This window comes from Hyperolius riggenbachi, chromosome 12, assembly GCF_040937935.1.
Source record: "Hyperolius riggenbachi isolate aHypRig1 chromosome 12, aHypRig1.pri, whole genome shotgun sequence".
NCBI classification, from domain to species: Eukaryota; Metazoa; Chordata; class Amphibia; order Anura; family Hyperoliidae; genus Hyperolius; species Hyperolius riggenbachi.
In genome coordinates, this window is record NC_090657.1 from 18,299,101 (window position 1) to 18,326,297 (window position 27,197).

General features: G+C 44.7%; 1 protein-coding gene across 3 annotated transcripts in view; it reads left to right on the forward strand.

Moving 5' to 3' along the window:
* The window catches only part of HELZ (helicase with zinc finger), a 221,909-nt gene that overhangs the window by 123,857 nt on the left and 70,855 nt on the right, over positions 1 to 27,197 (forward strand). For all 3 annotated transcript variants that reach the window (XM_068263178.1, XM_068263177.1, XM_068263179.1), the window contains exons 12-15: positions 3,451 to 3,784; positions 10,380 to 10,510; positions 26,161 to 26,340; positions 27,095 to 27,196. In XM_068263178.1, the coding sequence (XP_068119279.1) occupies positions 3,451 to 3,784; positions 10,380 to 10,510; positions 26,161 to 26,340; positions 27,095 to 27,196 (747 nt within the window). The remainder of the gene's footprint in view (positions 1 to 3,450; positions 3,785 to 10,379; positions 10,511 to 26,160; positions 26,341 to 27,094; position 27,197) is intronic.

Here is a 27,197-nt window from a genome sequence, read left to right on the forward strand (position 1 = left end):
GGCGAAATGTAAACATGCGGGGAAGAAATCCACGGTGTTTACTGCATACGTAAAGGAGATCGGCCTCTTGATTGGCTGGGGATCGCCGCGGTCTGATAGGCTGAAGCCTATCAGAGGCGGTACAGGACGGATCGCCGTCCTGTACCGCCCATAGATAGGAGAGGGATGGAAGGAGAGGAAGGGGGGAAAAGCGCTGCGGAGGGGGCTTTGAGGAGCTCCCCCGCTAGGCACACGTGAGCGGCGGCGATCAGATCCCCCTAGTGGGGAAAAAAGGGGGGGAAGTCTGATCGCCCTGCCTGTCTGCTGATCTGTGCTGGGGGCTGAAGAGCCCACCCTGCACAGATCCTCCAAAACACCCCTGGTCCTTATGTGGGTAAATCATAAAGTATAGGACTAAGTCGGTCTTGCCTCCATAAACGGACAAACCATAAAAGTAAAAGTTTTTAATGATGCACAAAAAAGACAACGCAGAGATGCCAAGCATTGATTGGACCCCACGCTGTGAGATACTCCTGTTGTTCATGGCCTGATGAGGCGGGATATTGCCCATGAAATGTGTTGCAGTATTGTTTAGGAGTATGTGAATAAATTCTTGTATCTTCAAGCAGCATCGTGTCTGTTTTTGGGTGTTGCTGGGCCACCACCGCCACCTGAATATTTTTGAACTTTTTAGAATATTTTATCCTGTTGGCGCCTCTGTATCTCCTTATAAAAAAGACAACGCGTTCACAGGTACTGGCCCGCTTCCTCAGGTCAATAACAAACTGCCTTTCAAGTTGTGCACGCTAGGGAAGCGCCTCTGTACACCATTAAAAGCTTTTACTTATATGGTTTGTCTGTTTATGGAGGTAAGACCGAAGTACTCCTATACTTTATGATTTAAAGGGAAGATCCATGGAGTTGGTTAAAAAAATAAAAATACTAATCCACTTACCTGGGGCTTCCTCAAGCCCGTGGCAGGCAGTATGTGCTCTCACCGCAGCTCTGGAGGCTCCCGGTCTTCTCCGGTAGCTCACCCGATCTGGCCAGGCCAGCTTCCTGGTCGGGCTTCTCCTTGCGTTCCAACGTGCGTCTCACGCGGACGCGCTGACGTCGTCAGACGTCCTACGGACTGTACTGCGCAGGCGCTGAACTACTGCGTGGAGGACGTCCAATGATGTCAGCGCGACCGCGTGAGACACACGTTGGGGCGCACAAGAGCCTGACCTGGAAGCCGGCCAGATCGGGTGAGCCACCGGAGAAGACCGGGAGCCTCCGTAGCGGCGTCGGGCATGTCCTGCCTGCCACGGGCTGGAGGAAGCCCCAGGTAAGTGGATTAGTATTTTTATTTTTTTAGGTAACTCCGTGAACCCTCCCTTTAAGATAATTATATTCTGGGGGCCTCCAAGTTTTCCCAACTGATAAAAGGGTGTATGCCAGATCCAACCAGTGTATTGATCTGACCAAGTATCATGCAGGGTGGTATGCAGTGTTGCCAACTCATCCCTTTAATTACTGACACATCTAAGTTATACAGGTTCTGGGGCTATTTGCACATAATCAGTGCCTTAACTGCATCTACCTAGCCATAAAACCTGTATAATTCATATGTGTCAGTAATTAAAGGGATGAGTTGGCAACACTGGTGGTATGTGTGTACAAGTCTTTTGAACAACTTTGCTGTTTTTAATTGCAGACGTGTTGTGCAGTTTGTCATTTAGCTTGCTCGTATAGTATTTAAAGAGACTCTGAAGCAAAAAATGTTTTGCCATATTTACCTATTAATTCGCTTCAGAAGTCTCATTAGCCGCAAACCGCTGAATCCCCGCTGAAAAACGAGTGCTGCAAACCCCCAAAACCCCGGGCAAACATCCATGACCAACTTGGTCGTGGATATTGCTGCTCTGAGAGGCAGAGCTATGAGCTGTAGCTCTGCCTCTCCTGCCGTCAACGCCACGCGAATCGCTGCCTCTCCCCGCTCCTCTCTGTGAAGGAAGAGTGAGAGGGGCGGGGAGAGGCGGCGATCTGCCTCGATTGACATCAGAAGAGGCAGAGCTACAGCAGAGAACTCTGCCTCTTCAGGAAGCGCCGGCCAGATTCACCCCCGGGGATTTGGGGGATCGGCAGGCCTCTTTTTTTTATCAGCCGCGATGCGGTGGTTTGCAACTAATGAGTTCTGAAGCGAATGAAAAGGTAAACATAGCAAGAAAATTTCGCTTCAGACTCTCTTGAAGTGAGTCGGTTGTTCAGTTGGTTGGCGCGTGTGTACGTACTTGTCAGGTAAACTTGTTGTGCGGTTGGTCATGTTGTATGGTTGGTTGTGCAAGAAGTTGGATGCGTGTATGAGTATTCAACAACATGCCTGATTCCTATCATTTCTTTGTCGCAGGCACCAGTAGCTAGCGTTTGCTTGTCCACCTTCCCGCATGTTTATAGAGCAGGTAGCCAGATTATGTGTTTGCATTGTACTCATCTACACGGTACAATTTTCCATCAGATCGGATCTATTAGTTGGATCTATTAGATAATTTACAACCGGTCCAATCGTATTGCGTTAGATTTTGCAATAGATTTTGGGTACTTATTAAAGAGACACTGAAGCGAAAAAAAATATATGATATAGTGAACTGGTTGTGTACTATGAATAATTACTAGAAGATTAGCAGCAAAGAAAATATCCTCATTTTTATTTTCAGGTATATAGTGTTTTTCTAACATTGCATCATTCTCTAATATGTGCAGATTACACAACACTCAGCATTCAAAATGAGTCTTTCAGAGGAGTCTGTGAACTAATGACCTCTCCTCTAGCCGAGAATAAGTAATTAGTTCACTTACAGTTGAGATAATAAAAGTCAGATAACAGCCCTCTCCACCACTTTGAAAGTCGTAGAGATTAATGGCTTTTTTTGCATAGAGATAACAACTGGAGTTTCTTAACTCTTCCTGTACTGGAAACAATTAGACTGATATATCTGATCTTAATGTTTTATTTCTTAGCTGTACTACACATACAAATCATAATATCATCATTTTTTTTTCGCTTCAGTGTCTCTTTAAAGCAAAATCTAACGCAAAATTGATCTGAAACAATTTGGACGTCTACACACGATGCAATTTCGTGCAATTTCGTATTTGCTCAATCTGATAAATCAGTCTATCTGATGGAAAATTGTACCATGTAGAAGAGGCTTTAGCTACTCCACCAAAATTTAAAAAAAAATATGAAATAAAATATTATAAATTAGAAATGAATATGGAGTTACAATAATTGACATGGGGCAGCATAGTGATGTTTGCTGGTGGAATGTGTGGTAGATTTTGGTACAATAGCTTTTCGGAAGACATGGCAGACGTGTAATTACTAATAAACTCCTGTGTGCTCCGGTAAGCTCATCCAGAAAGCAGTAGGAAATGTGAAAAGACATATTATTATGACACGATTGTAAAATTCTTTTCTTTCTTTCTCAGGTTCAACATCAAGGTGCCGCTGCAGCTGGTGGCTAGCTTCATGCTGACTGGCGTTTCTGGAGGGGCAAAATATGCCCAGAATGGGCAGCTATTTGGTCGCTTTAAACTCACTGAGACACTTTCTGAAGACACTTTGGCGGGCAGACTGGTCATGACCAAAGTGAATGCCGTCTACGTGTTGCCGGTCTCCAAGGAGAAGTCTCCGCAGAGTCAGGGCAGCAAGGAGAAGGTCTTTGAAGCCCTTATTGAGGAGAAGACCAAGGATTACATCTTCCTGAGGATATGCAAGGACTGCTGCGAGGAGCTGCGGCTTCGGCCCGACCGGGAGATGCAGGTGAGATGGAAGGGGGTGCTGTCCCATTGCATGGTCGACTGTTATAATCACTGCCATAGTAAAGGGGTCAATGGGCAGACCAAGCAAGAGCCAGATCGAATCTGATGACAGATCTCTTGGCTGCCCTTACTCCGCAGACCGATCCCCGAATGAAATCCCGGAGGAATCGGCCTTGTGACTCCGCCTCTGCTGCCTCGCTGCTGTTTCCCCAAATGTTAATGTGCCTGTGCATTCAAATCTCACCTGCTCAGGCTGCCACGACTGTCCAGCTTCTCCGTGCCGCGTCCGTTATTATTGCATGAGTACCCCATGTGGTTTCCCCCATATAACTAAAGCAGCGAATGAGAGCCAGGGCAGCTGGACAGTCGCAGCAGCTGGAGCTGGTAAGATTTGTCCCCCCAAATGTTAATGGATATCAGAGCTGAAATGAATAGAAAAAACGGTTCCCCTCCGTCCCCTCTCCTTTGCTACCTAAATGCCCCCTGGAAGCCTCGGCTAGCCGGGCATTAGTGCCCAGGTGCTGGCCCAGCTGCTGGCGTCCTACATCGCGCTCTCGTGACCGGGAGTGCACTGCACATGACGTCACTACTAGCAAAGCAGGGGGATGGAGGAGAACGGGGGGGGGGGAGCGGCATGCATCAGGACAGCTTCCCCGTACATGCCATTTTTCCTACTCACTTCAGCTCTGGTATCCTTTAAAGGGAATGTCCAAGCAAAATAAAAAAATGAGTTTCACTTACCTGGGGCTTCTACCAGCCCCATGCAGCCATCCTGTGCCCTCGTAGTCACTCACTGCTGCTCCAGTCCCCCGCTGGCAGCTTGCTGACCTCGGAGGTCGGCGGGACACATTGCGTACATTTTTACACATTCCTGCTAGTTCAGGAACATCAACACATACATTTTTACGCATTACTGGTTCAATGCGTAAAAATTTACGCATTGAACCAGTAACGCGTAAAAATGTATGTGTTAATGTTCCTGCACTAGCGGGAATGCGTAAAAATGTACGCAATGTGTCCCGCCGACCTCCGAGGTCAGCAAGCTGCCAGTGGGGGACTGGAGCAGCAGTGAGTGACTACGAGGGCACAGGATGGCTGCATGGGGCTGGTGGAAGCCCCAGGTAAGTGAAACTCATTTTTTTTATTTTGCTTGAACCTTCCCTTTAAAGGGGAACTGAAGTAAGAGGTATACAGAGGCTGCCATATTTATTTCCTTTTGATCAATACCAGTTGCCTGGCAGCCCTGCTGGTCTATTTCTTTGCAGTAGTATCTGAATAACACCAGAAACAAGCATGCAGCTAGTCTTGTCAGATCTGACTTTAAAGTCTGAAACACCTGATCTGCTGCATGCTTGTTCAGGGGCTATGGCTAATAGTATTAGAGGCAGAGGATCAGCCGGGCTGCCAGGCAACTGGTATTGCTTAAAAGGAAATAAACATGGCAGCCTCCATATACCTCTCTCTTCAGTTGTCCTTTAACATTTGGTGGGACAGTGCCCAGAGGTTTCGTCACACCATGCACCCAGTCGACGTCAGACCGAGGTTTCCTAGCATGCTCAATCAATACGTGGTCGAATCGTCGATCCGGAATGCTTGTTGTGACATCGATATTTTCCCATTTCGATAAAATAATCGAATCAGATGGTCGATCAGGCCGCAGAATCGCTAGATGTATGCCCACCTTAAAACTGTGCATGTGCAGATAAGACCACTTTTTCTTGTTTTCTTCTCATTAATGTATACATTAGCTGGCAGCAGCAGTAGTAACATATACAAAATAACCAAACTTATTTCATTAGCTTGTTGAAATAAAAACATTAAATCAGTATTGAAAGGTAATGTCAAAACCCAGGACCATAATGATAGAAATGTATGTGTAAACAACAGCCGCACCCATAGGTAGAAATGGTCAGTGAGATACTAGTAATACTGGCTTGCATACAAATTCCAGGCAGCCTGGAATTCAGCCAATCGCATGCACTTTCTGCTAATTTTGATTGGCCCATTTCCATGCTGCCTGTAATTTGCATCAAATTTGCATATATGCTGAAATTATTAGTCTCATTGACACTCAGAGGTTATTTGTTTTATAATTCTGATGGTACCAAAAAGCCTAAAATTATGGGTGCATAGTATATCGGCGCGGTGAGAGCCAAATGACGGCTCTCACCGCTGCCGCTAAACTCCGAGGCGTTAAATACTATTCCCCCTTTGAGTTGTCGCAGCTCAGAGGGAGATGTAATTCGGGGTCTTCCAGCCGCCAGAGCCCTGAATTACTGCTACGCGCCCCGTACAGCATAGCATTGCTGCAAATGGGCACCCAAGTTCAGCGTTCGGCTCTCAGAGCCGCACGCCGAAATCAGCTGATTCGTAAAATAATCATACAAGTACAGAACTAAGAAAAAATAGTACATTTACATTGCCAAAAAAAAAAAAAAAAAAAAACAATTACTTGCTTCTCTATCCCTTTAGAACTCTGTAGAATGTACTCTAGCTTAGGTTACTTATTGATGACAGACCACTTGATCTCTATAAAAAGTGTAGGTTTAGTTATATAAAAATAAGTCTATTAAAATGATGGCATATGAAATGAAATGTAACTGCTAGCTAAGGGATCAGGAAGAAAAGGAATTATGGGTAGTTGGTGAATAAGACAGGGGCATACTACCTACTCTGCTACGTGCATTCTGCTCATCACACATGCCCTCCCCCTCTTGAGCCCTTTCTTAAAGGGAATCTGAAGTGACAATAAACTTGAAGAGAACCCAAAGTGGGTTCTAAGAATCCTAATAGCAGACAGAGGCTGGCTGTGCATATAATCACCAGCCTCAGTTGCTATATATCGTCCCTCCAGGGCCCCCCTGCACTCTGCTTTGCCCCCCCATAAATCTCAGCCGCGCTGTCGACATGCAGCGTGTCACCAGCCGACTGTGTGCAACTGCCTATGAATCTCTGCTCCTCCATAGCTCCGGTCCCCGCCCGCGTCCCTTCCCTCCAATCAATGGGGAGGGAAGGGATGTGGGCGGGGACCGGAGCTATGAAGGAGGTGGGGGAGCGGCGGAGATTGATTGGCAATTGTAAACGGTTGGCTGGTGACACGCTGTGTGTCGACCGCGCGGCTGAGATTTATGGGGGGCAAAGCAGAGTGCAGGGGGGGCCCTGGAGGGACGATATATAGCATAGATCTATAACAGAGGCTGGTGATTATATGCACAGCCAGCCTCTGTCTGCTATTAGGATTCTTAGAACCCACCTCGGGTTCTCTTTCAATAAATTAAATAATGAATTGTATGTGTAATACAGCTAAGAAATAGAACATGAGTAGCAAAGACACAAGTCCAGTACAGGAAGAGTTAAGAAACATCAATTATTTATGCATAGGAGCTTCTCTGAGCTCTCCGACCAAACTTTGGTTGGAGACTGTTCTTTTTGCGGAATCATTTATAGATCAAAGAAACAGTCAGAGACCGATTTTAGATAAGGTTTTATTGCAGGGGAGTTCAAAGAATCATTAGTTATGCTCTGTTTCATAGTTAAAAATACAGAGTGTGGTTTGTAATAGCAAATATGACAGAATGATGCAATGTTATAAAAAAAAAAAAAAATCTGTATAACTGAAAATAAAAAAAATAGACTCTTTTCTTTGCCTCTAATGTTCTATTAATTATCAGTACTACACATACAACTGACACAGAACATTTATATCGCGCTTTTCTCCTGGCAGACTCAAAGCGCCAGAGCTGCCGTTATATCATTTTCCACTTCAGAGTCACTTTAAAGTGAACCAGAGACGAATCACCCTCATGTATTTTACCATATATATCAGTGAGAACATTAGAGAAAACACCTACCTTGCTCTCTGTTTCATCCTTTCTGCTCAGCCTGCTTGTTACCAGCCCTGATAAAATCCCAGACTGAGCATTCAGTCTGGCTTTGCTCAGGAATCATAGCTGAGTCTGTCTTCTCTGATGTCTTTTCAAGCCCACGCCTACCCTCTTCTGGCTCTGCTATAATGACTCGGCTATAATGATTCCTGAGCAAAGCCAGACTTAATGCTCAGTCAGGGATTTTATCAGGGCTGATAAGTAGCAGGCTGAGCAGTGAAGAATGAAACAGAGAGCAGGGTAGGTGTTTTTTCTAATGTTCCCACTGATATATATGGTAAAATACATGAGGATGCTTCGTCTCCGGTTCACTTTAAGGTCTCACATTATGCTGTTTTCTTTTGGATAATCAGGTAAGACCCCTCCTCCACAGTAGCCAGAAAGTGTCTGTATGTGGTGGATGTTAGCTCTTGGGTCATCTCTGTTGCAAGAACAGCCATTGTTGGCTGAGTACATGTGATGTTCCTAAGCCCAGTGTTGTAGAAGGCTTTGAAGTCAGACCCTGTGGTTAAGTCCTCACAGGTGGGAGCAGTTCAATTACAGTTTAGCTAGATCACCAGTAGATGCAAGAGTTTGCCCAGTACTGAGGGCTTTCTGTGTATTGTTCCTAGCTTTTTATTCATCAGGATGCAGACACAATAAGGCCTTGAGAACTGATTTACAGAACACAATTGTCCAGGCCTGCTTATCCATAAAGGCACATCTGAATATATTGCAGTTTATGCCGATATGAAATGCAGACATCCAACCAACAAACGTTGATTCTGGTGATACCTTTAATGACTAACTGTACAAGATTTCTTTGCAAGCTTTCCAAACGTTAAGTTTCTTCTTCCGGCATTATCCATAACTGGATCAGAACCGTACAATAAGAAGTTTTAAACCATATACAGACTTATTCTGAGAATACACGGTGAGTTTTATGCCACTCGATGCCGGCCCGTCCGCGCGGATCGAGCGGGGAATCTATCTGGCGGGTCATCGGACCTGTCTGATATTCTCAATCGAGCCATCAGCGGCTCAATTGATAAGGAAGAAACGAGCCGTGTATGGCAGGCATTATATATAATTCTGTAGGCTCAATCTGACATGTCACACAGTTGTACCCCCTTTGAAATGTAAAAAGACTTCCTCAGTCCAATGAACTCTGGCAGCATTTGTCACTACAGATAAACACACACAATAATCAACTTATCTCAAATGCTGCCAGCGTTCATTGGACTGAGGAAGTCTTTTTACATTTCAAAGGGGGTACAACTGTGTGACCTCATGTCAGATTGAGTCTACAGAATCATATATAAGTCTGTATGTGATTTAAAACTTCTTATTGTACGGTTCTGATCCAGTTCTGTATAATGCTTGAAGAAGAAACGTAATGTTTCGAAAGCTTGTAATATACCATGTACAGTTAGTCAATAAAGGTATCACCAGAATCAATGTTTGTTGGTTGGATGTCTGCATTTCTGCTCCTCGACTAACATCGGACCACACTTCACTTGTAGATATGAAATATCAGTTTCAGCAAACTCTCATTCCACACACCGCATCCCTCAAGTTCCTTTTAAAAGTCCTCAAAAGTCACCTGTTCAGGAAATCCTGTAACTGATCAGCCTGATCTCCTTCTCTATGTCCCAGTCAGGGCACCTCGGCTCACTGACTTCTCTCACTTCGTGTTTCACCCATTTTATTCACTAAAGGAAGGCAAATAAATGGCACCCCAGCTCTGGAGTATCTGGGGGCTTCCCTCTAGCAAGTATGTCACTTTCTCTCCTTTTAAAGCCACATGTTTGTTTTAAAGCCACATGTATGGTGGCATTTTAATGAACAATTTTATTTTTGATAAGATCATTAAAATGTAAAACAATAGATCCCATTTAGTTGATCCAAAGCATATCTAAACCAGTTACGACCTTATCTATAAAAAAAAACCCCGCCATGCCAATAGACCATGTCTTTAAAAAGAACCTGTAAAGAGAGTGACATGGAGGCTGACACATTTAATTTAAAGCAATGCCAGCTGCCTTTCTGTCCTGCTGATCCTCTGCCTCTAGCACTTTTAGCCATAGACCCTGAACAAGCATGCAGCAGATCAGGTGTTTCTGACTGAAATGTCATTGGATTAGCTGCATGCTGGTTTCTGGTGTGAGTCAGACACTACTGATGCCAGGATGATCAGCAGGACTGCCAGACAACTGGTATTGTTTAAAAGGAAATGCATATGGCAGCCTCCATATTTCTCTTCCTTCAAGTTTCCTTTAAGGAAACGATCGATAGTGTGATCATTCAGGATCGACAGGACCCACCAAGTTCCCCTGTTCTCATGCAAAATGATGTGAATAATCTGATCTAAAACTACGATCAATTATTAATTCTACCATGTGATGGAGATCTTTAGACTGTAAGCTCTTATGGGCAGAGTTCTCACTTTGAGCGTGCCATATTTATTGCTGTTTCTTCCTGGTACCTCCTGTAAGGTATTGTCTGTAGGACCTCTGTTAGTATCATATAACTGTATGTTTAGTCTATATGTACTGCTGCTGTACAACACAATATGCTGACACCATATAGACGTATAATAATGTGTGCAGCAGGCGTACAGAGCTGAGAAACTGCTGCAGAGATTTTGCTATCTTTGTAATGTATAGCACTATTTTATTTCTCTGCTTGTCTTGGGCTTCTGTATCTGATGTAATGTGTGTTGTCTTCCTGTAGGTGGAGCTGCAGTTCCAGCTGAACAGGCTGCCGTTATGTGAAATGCACTACGCTTTGGACAGAGTCCGAGATAACGGCATCCTCTTCCCAGATATCAGCACCACCCCCCCAATTCCATGGAGCCCGAACAGGTACATGTCCCTATCCCCGCGGGCCTCTGATCCGCCACCCGCTCCCCTTTCTGAGACGTCGGCCTGAACCTCTTCATCAGGCAGTTTTAAAAAAAAAAACATGTTAAATTAATCTTACGTTATTTCCCAAAAATGCCTTTCGTCAGATCTGTCTGTTGCCATGGAAACAGCTGTCCTGACTTTTGGCTGAGTTCAGCCTACACTGTATTTTCACACACCTCCCGTACGACACTTTCTTCCAACTCCATCTTACCGCCTAAGAATTGCGCCTCCTCCCTTCCACCGCCTGACTTTACTTCCTATGGTTTCGGCAGAGAGTTTCAGCAATAACTTAAAGTGCAACTACAGCTCAAACTCTGAAAGGCTCTCAAGTTATTGCAGAACTAAAAGGGTGGATGTTGGTTCGGGTTTTACCTGCGGGAGAGCCTGCCGTATTAAATATTCACTTTCAGGTTCACTCTTTACATATGGAAGTATTGTAGTACCTGCTGAGATCAGGACTGCCTTCCTCTCTGCCACTTCCTGTGGTCCTGACTTCAGTGCACTCTCATTGGGCGGCCTGTGCATCATATGTAAAGTACATGCAGCCCAGTGATGCTTCTCGGAGGCCAGGACCACTGGAATTGGTAGCGGGTGGTTGTGATCTCAGCAGGGAAATACTCCCATCAGCGAAGAGGAAGCTTGAAAGTGCCTAATTAATGAAGGCACATCTCTTGCTGGTAAAACCTACATCTGCAATGCATTCAGAAACTATGCACACCCCTTTGCTTTGTGTTATTAGCAACCTCGTGTCAAACTCTTAAAAATATATTTTTACCCATCTATAGACTTGGAGCTGCTGATGATATGTAGCAGAGACGTTTATCTGTCTGGTGTAATACCCCTCTGTACAGCTACAAGCTGCTGCTGGGGTGACGTGGTTATTAGCAGCTGTATTGGGGGACATTAGCAGAGCTGGAGATCTGTAGCAGAGACTTGTATATGTCTGGTGTAATACCCCTCTGTACAGCTACAAGCTGCTGCTGGGGTGATATAGTTATTAGCAGCTGTATTGGGTGACATTAGCAGAGCTGGAGATCTGTAGCAGAGACGTGTATCTGTCTGGTGTAATACCTCTCTGTACAGCTACAAGCTGCTTCTGGGGTGACATGGTTATTAGCGGCTGTATTGGGTGACGTTAGCAGAGCTGGAGATCTGTAGCAGAGACGTGTATCTGTCTCTTGTAATACCTCTCTGTACAGCTACAAGCTGCTGCTGGGGTGACATGGTTATTAGCTGCTGTATTGGGTAACATTTGCAGAGCTGGAGATCTGTAGCAGAGACGTGTATCTGTCTGGTGTAATACCTGTCTGTACAGCTACAAGCTGCTGCTGGGGTGACGTGGTTATTAGCTGCTGTATTGGGAGACATTAGCAGAGCTGGAGATCTAGAACACAGACTTGTATCTGTCTGGTGTAATACCTCTCTGTACAGCTACACGCTGCTGCTGGGGTGACATGGTTATTAGCGGCTGTATTTGGTGACATTAGCAGAGCTGGAGATCTGTAGCAGAGACGTGCATCTGTCTGGTGTAATACCCCTCTGTACAGCTACACGCTGCTGCTGGGGTGACATAGTTATTAGCAGCTGTATTGGGTGACATTAGCGGAGCTGATGATCTGTAGCAGAGACGTGTATCTGTCTGGTGTAATACCCCTCTGTACAGCTACAAGCTGCTGCTGGGGTGACGTGGTTATTAGCAGCTGTATTGGGGGACATTAGCAGAGCTGGAGATCTGTAGCAGAGACTTGTATATGTCTGGTGTAATACCCCTCTGTACAGCTACAAGCTGCTGCTGGGGTGATATAGTTATTAGCAGCTGTATTGGGTGACATTAGCAGAGCTGGAGATCTGTAGCAGAGACGTGTATCTGTCTGGTGTAATACCTCTCTGTACAGCTACAAGCTGCTTCTGGGGTGACATGGTTATTAGCGGCTGTATTGGGTGACGTTAGCAGAGCTGGAGATCTGTAGCAGAGACGTGTATCTGTCTCTTGTAATACCTCTCTGTACAGCTACAAGCTGCTGCTGGGGTGACATGGTTATTAGCTGCTGTATTGGGTAACATTTGCAGAGCTGGAGATCTGTAGCAGAGACGTGTATCTGTCTGGTGTAATACCTGTCTGTACAGCTACAAGCTGCTGCTGGGGTGACGTGGTTATTAGCTGCTGTATTGGGAGACATTAGCAGAGCTGGAGATCTAGAACACAGACTTGTATCTGTCTGGTGTAATACCTCTCTGTACAGCTACACGCTGCTGCTGGGGTGACATGGTTATTAGCGGCTGTATTTGGTGACATTAGCAGAGCTGGAGATCTGTAGCAGAGACGTGCATCTGTCTGGTGTAATACCCCTCTGTACAGCTACACGCTGCTGCTGGGGTGACATAGTTATTAGCAGCTGTATTGGGTGACATTAGCGGAGCTGATGATCTGTAGCAGAGACGTGTATCTGTCTGGTGTAATACCCCTCTGTACAGCTACAAGCTGCTGCTGGGGTGACATGGTTATTAGCTGCTGTATTGGGTGACATTAGCAGAGCTGGAGATCTGTAGCAGAGGCGTGTATCTGTCTGGTACAATACCTCTCTGTACAGCTACAAGCTGCTGCTGGGGTGACATGGTTATTAGCCGCTGTATTGGGTGACATTAGCAGAGCTGGAGATCTGTAGCAGAGACGTGTATCTGTCTGGTGTAATACCTCTCTGTACAGCTACAAGCTGCTGCTGGGGTGATGTGGTTATTAGCGGCTGTATTGGCTGACATTAGTGGAGCGGATGATATGTAGCAGAGACGTGTGTCTGTCTGGTGTAATACCTCTCTGTACAGCTACACGCTGCTGCTGGGGTGATGTGGTTATTAGCGGCTGTATTGGGTAACATTAGCAGAGCTGGAGATCTGTAGCAGAGACGTGTATCTGTCTGGTGTAATACCCCTCTGTACAGCTACAAGCTGCTGCTGGGGTGATGTGGTTATTAGCAGCTGTATTGGGTGACATTAGCAGAGCTGGAGATCTGTAGCAGAGACTTGTATATGTCTGGTGTAATACCCCTCTGTACAGCTACAAGCTGCTGCTGGGTGATGTGGTTATTAGCAGCTGTATTGGATGACATTAGCGGAGCTGGAGATCTGTAGCAGAGACGTGTATCTGTCTGGTACAATACCTCTCTGTACAGCTACAAGCTGCTGCTGGGGTGACATAGTTATTAGCAGCTGTATTTGGTGACATTAGCAGAGCTGGAGATCTGTAGCAGAGACTTGTATATGTCTGGTGTAATACCCCTCCGTACAGCTACAAGCTGCTGCTGGGGTGATGTGGTTATTAGCTACTGTATTGGGTGACATTAGCAGAGCTGGAGATCTGTAGCAGAGACTTGTATATGTCTGGTACAGTACCTCTCTGTACAGCTACACGCTGCTGCTGGGGTGAGGGTGACATGGTTATTAGCTGCTGTATTGGGTGACATTAGCAGAGCTGATGTTATGTAGCAGAGACTTGTATTTGTCTGGTACAATACCTGTCTGTACAGAGACAAGCTGCTGCTGGGGTGACATGGTTATTAGCAGCTGTATTGGGTGACATTAGAGGAGCGGATGATATGTAGCAGAGACTTGTATCTGTCTGGTGTAATACCCCTCTGTACAGCTACAAGCTACTGCTGGGGTGACATGGTTATTAGCAGCTGTATTGGGTGACATTAGCAGAGCTGGAGATCTGTAGCAGAGATGTGTATCTGTCTGGTGTAATACCCCTCTGTACAGCTACAAGCTACTGCTGGGGTGATGTGGTTATTAGCAGCTGCATTGGGTGACATTAGCAGAGCTGGAGATCTGTAGCAGAGACTTGTATCTGTCTGGTGTAATACCTCTATGTACAAGCTACTGCTGGGGTGATGTGGTTATTAGCTGCTGCATTGGGTGACATTAGCAGAGCTGGAGATCTGTAGCAGAGACTTGTATCTGTCTGGTGTAATACCCCTATGTACAGCTACAAGCTGCTGCTGGGGTGACATGGTTATTAGCTGCTGTATTGGGTGAAATTAGCAGAGCTGATGTTATGTAGCAGAGACATGTATCTGTCTGGTGTAATACCCCTCTGTACAGCTACAAGCTACTGCTGGGGTGATGTGGTTATTAGCTGCTGCATTGGGTGACATTAGCGGAGCTGGAGATCTGTAGCAGAGACGTGTATCTGTCTGGTGTAATACCTCTCTGTACAGCTATAAGCTGCTGCTGGGGTGATGTGGTTATTAGCAGCTGTATTGGGTAACATTAGCAGAGCTGGAGATCTGTAGCCAAGACGTGTATTTGTCTGGTACAATACCTGTCTGTACAGCTACAAGCTGCTGCTGGGCTGATGTGGTTATTAGCTGCTGCATTGGGTGACATTAGCAGAGCTGGAGATCTGTAGCAGATACTTGTATCTGTCTGGTGTAATACCTCTCTGTACAGCTACAAGCTGCTGCTGGGGTGACATGGATATTAGCTGCTGCATTGGGTGACATTAGCAGAGCTGGAGATCTGTAGCAGAGACTTGTATCTGTCTGGTGTAATACCCCTCTGTACAGCTACAAGCTGCTGCTGGGGTGACATGGATATTAGCTGCTGCAATGGGTGACATTAGCAGAGCTGGAGATCTGTAGCAGAGACGTGTATCTGTCTGGTACAATACCGGTCTGTACAGCTCCAAGCTGCTGCTGGGGTGACGTGGTTATTAGCTGCTGTATTGGATAACATTAGCAGAGCTGTAGCAGAGACATGTATCTGTCTGGTGTAATACCTGTCTGTACAGCTACATGCTGCTGCTGCTGCGATATAGTTATAAGCAGCTGTATTGGGTGACATTAGCGGAGCTGGAGATCTGTAGCAGAGACGTGCATCTGTCTGGTGTAATACCTCTCTCTACAGCTACAAGCTGCTGCTGGGGTGACATGGTGATTAGCAGCTGTATTGGGTGACATAAGCGGAGCTGGAGATCTGTAGCAGAGACGTGTATCTGTCTGGTGTAATACTCCTCTGTACAGCTACAAGCTGCTGCTGGGGTAATGTGGTTGGTTATTAGCTGCTGTATTGGGTGACATTAGCAGAGCTGGAGATCTGTAGCAGAAACGTGTATCTGTCTGGTGTAATACATCTCTGTACAGCTACAAGCTGCTGCTGCAATATAGTTATTAGCTGCTGTATTGGGTGACATTAGCAGAGCTGGAGATCTGTAGCAGAAACGTGTATCTGTCTGGTGTAATACCTCTCTGTACAGCTACAAGCTGCTGCTGCAATATAGTTATTAGCTGCTGTATTGGGTGACATTAGCGGAGCTGGAGATCTGTAGCAGAGACGTGTATCTGTCTGGTACAATACCGGTCTGTACAGCTACAAGCTGCTGCTGGGGTGATGTGGTTATTAGCTGCTGTATTGGGTGACATTAGCAGAGCTGGAGATCTGTAGCAGAAACGTGTATATGTCTGGTACAGTACCTCTCTGTACAGCTACAAGCTGCTGCTGGGGTGACGTGGTTATTAGCTGCTGTATTGGATAACATTAGCAGAGCTGTAGCAGAGACATGTATCTGTCTGGTGTAATACCTCTCTCTACAGCTACAAGCTGCTGCTGTATTGGGTGACATTAGCGAAACTGGAGATCTGTAGCAGAGACGTGCATCTGTCTGGTGTAATACCTCTCTCTACAGCTACAAGCTGCTGCTGTATTGGGTGACATTAGTGGAGCGGATGATATGTAGCAGAGACTTGTATCTGTCTGGTGTAATACCTCTCTGTACAGCTACAAGCTGCTGCTGGGGTGACATGGTTATTAGCAGCTGTATTGGGTGACATTAGCAGAGCTGGAGATCTGTAGCAGAGACTTGTATCTGTCTGGTACAATACCTGTCTGTACAGCTACAAGCTGCTGCTGGGGTGATATAGTTATTAGCTGCTGTAGGGGGTGACATTAGCGGAGATGGAGATCTGTAGCAGAGACGTGTATCTGTCTGGTGTAATACCCCTCTGTACAGCTACAAGCTGCCGCTGGGGTGACATGGTTATTAGCGGCTGTATTGGGTGACATTAGCGGAGCTGGAGATCTGTAGCAGAGACGTGTATCTGTCTGGTGTAATACCCCTCTGTACAGCTACAAGCTGCTGCTGGGGTGATATAGTTATTAGCAGCTGTATTGGGTGACATTAGCAGAGCTGGAGATCTGTAGCAGAGACGTGTATCTGTCTAGTGTAATACCCCTCTGTACAGCTACAAGCTGCTGCTGGGGTGACATGGTTATTAGCAGCTGTATTGGCTGACATTAGCAGAGCTGGAGATCTGTAGCAGACACATGTATCTGTCTGGTGTAATACCTGTCTGTACAGCTACACGCTGCTGCTGGGGTGACATAGTTATTAGCAGCTGTATTGGGTAACATTAGCAGAGCTGGAGATCTGTAGCAGAGACGTGCATCTGTCTGGTGTAATACCCCTCTGTACAGCTACACGCTGCTGCTGGGGTGATATAGTTATTAGCAGCTGTATTGGGTGACATAAGCAGAGCTGGAGATCTGTAGCAGATGCGTGTATCTGTCTAGTGTAATACCCCTCTGTACAGCTACAAGCTGCTGCTGGGGTGACATGGTTATTAGCAGCTGTATTGGGTGACATTAGCAGAGCTGGAGATCTGTAGCAGAGACGTGTATCTGTCTGGTACAATACCTGTCTGTACAGCTACAACCTGCTGCTGGTGTGATATAGTTATTGGCAGCTGTAATGGGTGACATTAGCAGAGCTGGAGATCTGTAGCAGATACTTGTATCTGTCTGGTGTAATACCCCTCTGTACAACTACAAGCTGCTGCTGGGGTGACATGGTTATTAGCAGCTGTATTGGCTGACATTAGAGGAGCGGATGATATGTAGCAGAGACTTGTATCTGTCTGGTGTAATACCCCTCTGTACAGCTACACGCTGCTGCTGGGGTGACATGGTTATTAGCGGCTGTATTGGGTGACATTAGCAGAGCTGGAGATCTGTAGCAGAGACTTGTATATGTCTGGTGTAATACCCCTCTGTACAACTACAAGCTGCTGCTGGGGTGACATGGTTATTAGCAGCTGTATTGGCTGACATTAGAGGAGCGGATGATATGTAGCAGAGACTTGTATCTGTCTGGTGTAATACCCCTCTGTACAGCTACACGCTGCTGCTGGGGTGACATGGTTATTAGCGGCTGTATTGGGTGACATTAGCAGAGCTGGAGATCTGTAGCAGAGATGTGTATCTCTCTGGTACAATACCGGTCTGTACAGCTCCAAGCTGCTGCTGGGGTGACATGGTTATTAGCAGCTGTATTGGATGACATTAGCAGAGCTGGAGATCTGTAGCAGAGACGTGTGTCTGTCTGGTGTAATACCTCTTTCTACAGCTACAAGCTGCAGCTGGGGTGACATGGTTATTAGCGTCTGTATTGGGTAACATTCCCAGAGCTGGAGATCTGTAGCAGAGACGTGCATCTGTCTGGTGTAATACCTCTCTATACAGCTACAAGCTGCGGCTGGGGTGACATGGTTATTAGCGGCTGTATTGGGTGACCTTAGCAGAGCTGGAGATCTGTAGCAGAGACATGTATCTGTCTGGTGTAATACCTCTCTGTGCAGCTACACGCTGCTGCTGGGGTGATGTGGTTATTAGCTGCTGTATTGGATGACATTAGCAGAGCTGGAGATCTGTAGCAGAGACGTGTATCTGTCTGGTGTAATACCGGTCTGTACAGCTACAAGCTGCTGCTGGGGTGACATGGTCATTAGCAGCTGTATTGGGTGACATTAGCAGAGCTGATGTTATGTAACAGAGACTTGTATCTGTCTGGTGTAAAATCCTCTCTGTACAGCTACAAGCTGCTGCTGGGGTGACATGGTTATTAGCTGCTGTATTGGATGACATTAGCAGAGCTGGAGATCTGTAGCAGAGACGTGTATCTGTCTGGTGTAATACCTGTCTGTACAGCTACAAGCTGCTGCTGGGGTGACATGGTCATTAGCAGCTGTATTGGGTGACATTAGCGGAGCGGATGATATGTAGCAGAGACGTGTATCTGTCTGGTGTAATACCTCTCTGTACAGCTACAAGCTGCTGCTGATGTGACATGGTTATTAGCAGCTGTATTGGGTGACATTAGCGGAGCTGGAGATCTGTAGCAGAGACTTGTATCTGTCTGGTGTAATACCTCTATGTACAGCTACAAGCTGCTGCTGGGGTGACATGGTTATTAGCGGCTGCATTGGGTGACATTAGCAGAGCTGGAGATCTGTAGCAGAGACTTGTATATGTCTGGTGTAATACCCCTCTGTACAGAGACAAGCTGCTGCTGGGGTGACATGGTTATTAGCAGCTGTATTGGCTGACATTAGAGGAGCGGATGATATGTAGCAGAGACTTGTATCTGTCTGGTGTAATACCCCTCTGTACAGCTACACGCTGCTGCTGGGGTGACATGGTTATTAGCGGCTGTATTGGGTGACATTAGCAGAGCTGGAGATCTGTAGCAGAGACTTGTATATGTCTGGTGTAATACCCCTCTGTACAACTACAAGCTGCTGCTGGGGTGACATGGTTATTAGCAGCTGTATTGGCTGACATTAGAGGAGCGGATGATATGTAGCAGAGACTTGTATCTGTCTGGTGTAAAACCCCCCTGTACAACTACACGCTGCTGCTGGGGTGACATGGTTATTAGCGGCTGTATTGGGTGACATTAGCAGAGCTGGAGATCTGTAGCAGAGACGTGTATCTCTCTGGTACAATACCGGTCTGTACAGCTCCAAGCTGCTGCTGGGGTGACATGGTTATTAGCAGCTGTATTGGATGACATTAGCAGAGCTGGAGATCTGTAGCAGAGACGTGTGTCTGTCTGGTGTAATACCTCTTTCTACAGCTACAAGCTGCAGCTGGGGTGACATGGTTATTAGCGTCTGTATTGGGTAACATTCCCAGAGCTGGAGATCTGTAGCAGAGACGTGCATCTGTCTGGTGTAATACCGGTCTGTACAGCTACAAGCTGCTGCTGGGGTGACATGGTCATTAGCAGCTGTATTGGGTGACATTAGCAGAGCTGATGTTATGTAACAGAGACTTGTATCTGTCTGGTGTAATACCTCTCTGTACAGCTACAAGCTGCTGCTGGGGTGACATGGTTATTAGCTGCTGTATTGGATGACATTAGCAGAGCTGGAGATCTGTAGCAGAGACGTGTATCTGTCTGGTGTAATACCTGTCTGTACAGCTACAAGCTGCTGCTGGGGTGACATGGTCATTAGCAGCTGTATTGGGTGACATTAGCGGAGCGGATGATATGTAGCAGAGACGTGTATCTGTCTGGTGTAATACCTCTCTGTACAGCTACAAGCTGCTGCTGATGTGACATGGTTATTAGCAGCTGTATTGGGTGACATTAGCGGAGCTGGAGATCTGTAGCAGAGACTTGTATCTGTCTGGTGTAATACCTCTATGTACAGCTACAAGCTGCTGCTGGGGTGACATAGTTATTAGCAGCTGTATTGGGTGACATTAGCAGAGCTGGAGATCTGTAGCAGAGACCTGTATCTGTCTGGTGCAATACCTGTCTGTACAGCTGCACGCTGCTGCTGGGGTGATGTGGTTATTAACTGCTGTATTGGGTGACATTAGCAGAGCTGATGATATGTAGCAGAGACTTGTATTTGTCTGGTACAATACCTGTCTGTACAGAGACAAGCTGCTGCTGGGGTGACATTGTTATTAGCAGCTGTATTGGGTGACATTAGCAGAGCTGGAGATCTGTAGCAGAGACATGTATCTGTCTGGTGTAATACCCCTCTGTACAGCTACAAGCTACTGCTGGGGTGACATGGTTATTAGCAGCTTTATTGGGTGACATTAGAGGAGCGGATGATATGTAGCAGAGACTTGTATCTGTCTGGTGTAATACCCCTCTGTACAGCTACAAGCTACTGCTGGGGTGATGTGGTTATTAGCAGCTGTATTGGGTGACATTAGCAGAGCTGGAGATCTGTAGCAGATACTTGTATCTGTCTGGTGTAATACCTCTCTGTACAGCTACAAGCTGCTTCTGGGGTGACATGGTTATTAGCTGCTGTATTGGGTGACATTAGCAGAGCTGTAGATCTGTAGCAGAGACGTGTATCTGTCTGGTGTAATACCCCTCTGTACAGCTACAAGCTACTGCTGGGGTGACATGGTTATTAGCTGCTGTATTGGGTGACATTAGCAGAGCTGTAGATCTGTAGCAGAGACGTGTATCTGTCTGGTGTAATACCCCTCTGTACAGCTACAAGCTACTGCTGGGGTGACATGGTTATTAGCAGCTGTATTGGGTGACATTAGCAGAGCTGGAGATCTGTAGCAGAGACGTGTATCTGTCTGGTGTAATACCGGTCTGTACAGCTACAAGATGCTGCTGGGGTGACGTGGTTATTAGCAGCTGTATTGGGTGACATTAGCAAAGCAGGAGATCTGTAGCAGAGACATGTATCTGTCTGGTGTAATACCCCTCTGTACAGCTACTAGCTGCTGCTGGGCTGATGTGGTTATTATCTGCTGCATTGGGTAACATTAGCAGAGCTGGAGATCTGTAGCAGAGACGTGTATCTGTCTGGCGTAATACCTCTCTGTACAGCTACAAGCTGCTGCTGGGGTGACGTGGTTATTAGCAGCTGTATTGGGTGACATTAGCAGAGCTGGAGATCTGTAGCAGAGACATGTATCTGTCTGGTGTAATACCTCTCTGTACAGCTACAAGCTGCTGCTGGGGTGACATGGTTATTAGCTGCTGTATTGGGTGTGATCAGCAGAGCTGGAGATCTGTAGCAGAGACGTGTATCTGTCTGGTGTAATACCCCTCTGTACAGCTACACGCTGCTGCTGGGGTGACATGGTTATTAGCGGCTGTATTGGGTGACATTAGCAGAGCTGGAGATCTGTAGCAGAGACGTGTATCTGTCTGGTGTAATACCTCTCTGTACAGCTACACGCTGCTGCTGGGGTGATAGATTATTAGCTGCTGTATTGGGTGACATTAGCAGAGCTGGAGATATGTAGCAGAGACGTGTATCTGTCTGGTGTAATACATCTCTGTACAGGTACAAGCTGCTGCTGGTGTAATAGATTATTAGTAGCTGTGTTGGGTGACGTTAGCAGAGCTGATGATATGTAGCCGAGACGTGTAGCAGCTACAATACAGAACTATACAGCTACAATTGCCCTACATTTAAAGATAAACTGTAGAGAATTCAACATAATGATTAAAATTGCTTATTGTTTACAATATTCATTTATATATTTTGTTTCGTGTTTGCCAATTGTGAAATCTTTCCTCTCCCTGATTGACAATCTGAAATATATCGCTGGTGGTGTCATCTTTAGTTCTGCCAGGTGATCTGTGCGGAATGTTAGTTTACTAGGAGTTTTTTGCACAAAGGGAAATAATGCTTGGTCATGACATCGCACTGTGGGAAGTGCTTCACCACAATATGAGCCATACAGACACCTCCTGTCAAAATCCTGAGCGGTTTTTGCCTTTTTCATGATTGCTAACTCAGTAAAGGACCAGCCTTTAAAGCGTTGCTATTATATAAATTCGACATAGCGGGGTCTAAACCCTCTATAACAGTAATTATAGATTGACGGTATACCTTGAAATGAATCAGAGCACTCAGTTTATGATTTTATATAAAAAATTGTATTTGCTTATCATACAGCATATATACAAAATATGAACAGTTCCAAGTAGAGTTTCCTTCTAACAGTATTCCATCTCATCAAGGATTTATAGCCAAGCGATCATCAATGTTCTAAGTTCATTCAAAAAACAATATAACAGTTGTGTTATGTAGAATAAGATCAAAAGTAGTCTCATCTGTATCAATAGCTGTGTATATAATAGCTGTGTATATAATAGCTGTGTATATAATAGCTGTGTATCTAGTAGCTGTGTAAAACGTGTAGTAATCTTCTTAAAGAAATAGCATAAAAATAGCTTCTAAAAAAACTTTGCTAACATCTTAACAAAACTTAATGCTTTAAAATTAATAAAGTAAATCACCAGAATATTAAGCATATTACCCCTTCTCTTTCATCTCTTCAGCATCTAGAACCACGTGTGGGAAGGTAGCTTCTGCCTCCTGTATCTTCTCAGGAGATTGTTGGGCTTCTGCAAACTATGAGCTTACAGCTCCTACCTTTATAGGGGTTGGAGGCAATATTGCTGCCTAATCTGGACTTTCCCTGAATCCCAGGCTCTGATTGGCTAAAGCTTTCGTGCGTCAAACACTATCTATGTTTTGATTACCTAAGTCATAATATTGTTAATAAATTCTTAATTACCTTATCTTGTGGGAATTTACGTCATTTGGAGTGCTTGACATTTGATATAGGGTCATTTCTGACGCACTTAATTAAAAATGGACGTTAACAGCCATCTTGTCTGTTGGCTGACCCAGACATGGAGACTAAACAATGTCATTTATGACGCATTTCTGATAAAGTGTTCGCTGCTGATTAGGTTGGAATGTCTTGGTACTTCCCCAGACATGAGATTGGTCAGGTTGATACTGTAGCCAGACCTGTGAGAGCCTTCAGCAATTTAAGGCTTATTAAAACATACAGGGCTTCTAATATACTTATTTAAATATAAAGCTTATTATATAATTCTTCTTAAAACAATTAATCATATAAGAAATAATTGCATATTAAATCTTAATAATATAAAATCATTGTCTATATAAATATAATAACTTCAACCGGCAGAGGTCAGCCTTTCATAACAAATAACAATCTATTAATAATGTTGATTTCATAAGACTATGAAACCGCTAGGTGGCATCATTGAATGATCTTTAATTAGGAAAACACCTTGTTTTGTTTTATCACTTTCATATTTTTACTTTCTCCAGCTGGGAAATTTTTCCTTGCTGGCTGTAATGGCCTTCAAATAAAAGAACATATCAGCATCTTCTAAAACTAAAACAATCTCACAAGAATGTTTCACAGACCCAAATCATCACTAGCTTTTAAATATATTTCAAAGTAATAGATTCTATTATATAGGGTTTAACAATAATTATTTCTTCCTTTAGAAGGACTGTATTGATTATTAATATTTAGATTAATAATATCTATGTGTAAGAATTAAGAAAATGTGCATATATAATTACTGCAGTAATGTGAGTTTAACTTGCTTCTCTGTCTTCACACAGAAACCTCTTTAAATGTCAAGGCCACGCACTAACATAAACAATAATGCTCTGGCTTTTTGTAACCAAGTACGTCTATTATCTGCCAGCTTGCAAGTTAAATAATCTCTTTACAGCCTGGAATATGCTATGTCACAGAGCAATATAAAGTACTCTAACTTTTCACTTTACAATGAAATTTTGCATAGGACATTAAAACTTAACACATACACATATGACATATTTTCCTGCAAAAATAAAACCGCTAGAATTCTGACACCCCCCCATCTATTTGAAAAAAGTTAAAGATTTCTTATGGGAAAAGGGGTATCAAAGGGGAGGTTGAGATGAAGTTCTATCCTTGGTTAAAGTCCATGTTTTAGGCTCTTTGCACACTTCAAATCTGATTTGCGATTCAGATACTATCAAAAGAAAAATGCAGTAAAAATGCAGCATGCAGTACCAATTAAAAATCGGATTTGCATGTGAAAATCGATTAAGAATCGGAATCACATGTAGTGTGCAAGAGGCCTAAACCCTTTTCTTTTACATTGAGGCTGGCTGTAGGCTTTAGAGTTGATAACTCAAGACAAATATGGGCTCCAGAAAACGAGCGACTTGGAGCAAGTTTTTTAGTGTGACCATCATGAACAGCTACTTCTGGCGTTTGAGAGAGACGTTCAGTCAGCCTCCCCATGCGGTAAGAAAGTGTTAGTAGACCTATTGCAGATTTGTGTCCTGGATAGGCGGCTCTCCAGCGGCCATTGCTGTGCTTTCTTGTGCAGCTGCTTGTCTAACTGCCAAGCAGAGGTGGCGGTGGACCACCCCTTGTTGTGTTTATATGAATGGGCCCGAAGGTGTTTTAACTTGCCTTTCATACTTGTTCTCCTGGAAGGTAAAATTGCAAACAAAGTGACAGGAGAATGTCAGTCAGGCAATTTCCCCCTTGTGTTCCTGTCATGCATGATCGCTGGATAAAATGCCATTGATAGCGCTGGCAGATCTGCCCAGAAATAGGCTTGCATGAAGAGAAAGAGCCAAGAGCCCAATTCCGTTACCCACCCGCGATTGCCTCTGTTTTGTGGTGTTTCTGGTTTGAACAATGATTGCTGATTACTCGCTGTATCATGTTCCAGCGCACACAAAGGCCGATGAGCTTTACACCACCGCTCCCTCCTGCGCCAGGACGCTTCTGCGGGGAAAACGGCTGTTTCCACACAAATTCCTTGTCAAATTATGTAATTACGTAGTTAGAAGGAAAGCAGGCATTGCGGCTCCGCTAAAAATACCATCCTCAGTGTTTCGCTGCGGCCTGCCAGGTCCCAGCCCTGGAAAATGCTCAGCTCTTTCTGCTGAGGTAGAGGAACATATTCTCAGCATGGCTCAGAGACCATTCCATTTTTTATATTGGAATTGTCTCTGATCATTTTCAGGTCACCTATCTGAGGTTAATTCAAAAAACGTTGAATTTTCTCTCCTTATCGATTTTATCTCATAAGTTTAATTAACATTAATACCATTTCACTTTTAAAGGGAACCTGAAGTGAGAGAGATGGAGGCTGGCATAAATATTTCCATCCTTTATATCAATGCAAGTTGCCTGGCTGTCCTGCTGATCCTCTGCCTCTTATGCTGGGCATACACGGCTCGATTTTGCCGCTCGATTCCGCGCCCAATGGTTAACATAATTTTTTTTTGTTACATAGGTGGTTACCTTAGGGACTGAACTTTTTTTTAATATGTATGTAGTAAAGTATATTACTGTTATTTTTTAAATTATGGGCTTGTAATAAGTGATGGACACAAAACTGAAAAAATGCACCTATTTTTCCAAATAAAATATCGGCGCCATACATTGTGATAGGGACAAAGACAAATGGGAAAATAAAATACATGGGTTTTAATTACGGTAGCATGTATTATTTTAAAACTACAGTGGCCGAAAACTGAAAAATCTTCCTGTTTAAAATGGATTTATAATAAAATAATTCTTAGCAAAATGTACCACCTAAAGAAAGCCTAATTGGTGGCAGAAAAAAACAAGATCATTTCATTGTGATAAGTAGTGATAAAGTTAATAGCGAATGAATGGGAGGTGAAAGTTGCTCGGATGCATAAGGTGAAACGACACTGAAGGCTGAAGTGGTTAAAAAAGGAAACAAATGTGGCCTGTACAGCCTTCTCATTTCTGGTTACCTTTTAAAGAGGTATCCTTACACCAATTTTTATAAAGGGGTCCATACTTTATTAATAAAATGGAGATGGACTGACTTGGTGGGCTGCATCTGCGCTGCAGATGGTGCTGATAATGTTCTGCTTCTCTGATCACAATGCCAGAATCCTCATTTATGAATTGTGTTACTAACAAGGATTCCTAATGATGTTTTGGTCTCTCTCGTCCCTTTGCAGGCAATGGGATGAGCTGTTGGATCCAAGACTGAATGCAAAGCAAAAAGAAGCTATCTTGGCCATCACCACACCCTTGTCTATTCAACTGCCACCCATCCTAATCATCGGCCCCTATGGAACGGGGAAAACATTCACTCTGGCTCAGGCTGTAAAGCACATCCTCAAACAGCAGGAGACCAGGTAAGAGGGAAAGACTGAACAGTGCCCCCTGCTGGAGAGATGGCTCTGCATGCTGGAGAGTAAAGGCTTCTCTGGAGCTGCTGCAGCTGAGTCAATGGTTCTGTTTTCCTGGTACTGTTTATTAAAGTGTCAGGAGGAAGTAGCCCGGTGTCAAGAGATAGCCCCTCCTCTTTTTTCTTTACAGTTTTCCTATTGGTCTATTTGAGGTGATGGATGGCTTCAGTCCCCAATAGTAAAGTTCAGGGGATTAGCTTACTACGTGCCTGGTACACACCATGCAATTTCCCGTCAGATAGATGGGTTGAATTGATTCTTTCTGACAGGTCCAATCTAATTTCCAATCATTTTTCTGACTGGAAAATCGGTAATTATTGATTCCACCTGTATATCTGAAAGGAAATTGGATGGTGTGTACCAGTTCCACGCACTGCTCTTTCACACATGTGATTCAGATTTTGATGCAATTTTTACACGTGATTCCGATTTTTGATGCGATTAACAAGTCCTGCATGCTGCGTAATTTTCTGCATTTTTCTTGTGTTGCTAGCAACCAGTGAAAATCGCAAATCAGAATAGCAAATCCGAATGTAGATTTGTCAGAAAAGAGTGATCACTGACAATTATCCTGTACTTCCTGGCTGTAGATCAGTGGTGCCTTATGGGTAGACAGTCACATGATTCAGTCACATGACTTTAGAATGCTTATCCTTTCCCCTTGGCACAACGTGATCATGTTTCTTGTTTTTCCTCCCAGAGTTTTAATTTGCACCCACTCTAACAGTGCTGCTGACCTCTACATCAAGGACTATCTCCACCCTTATGTGGAAACAGGGAATCCGCAGGCCAGGCCGCTCAGG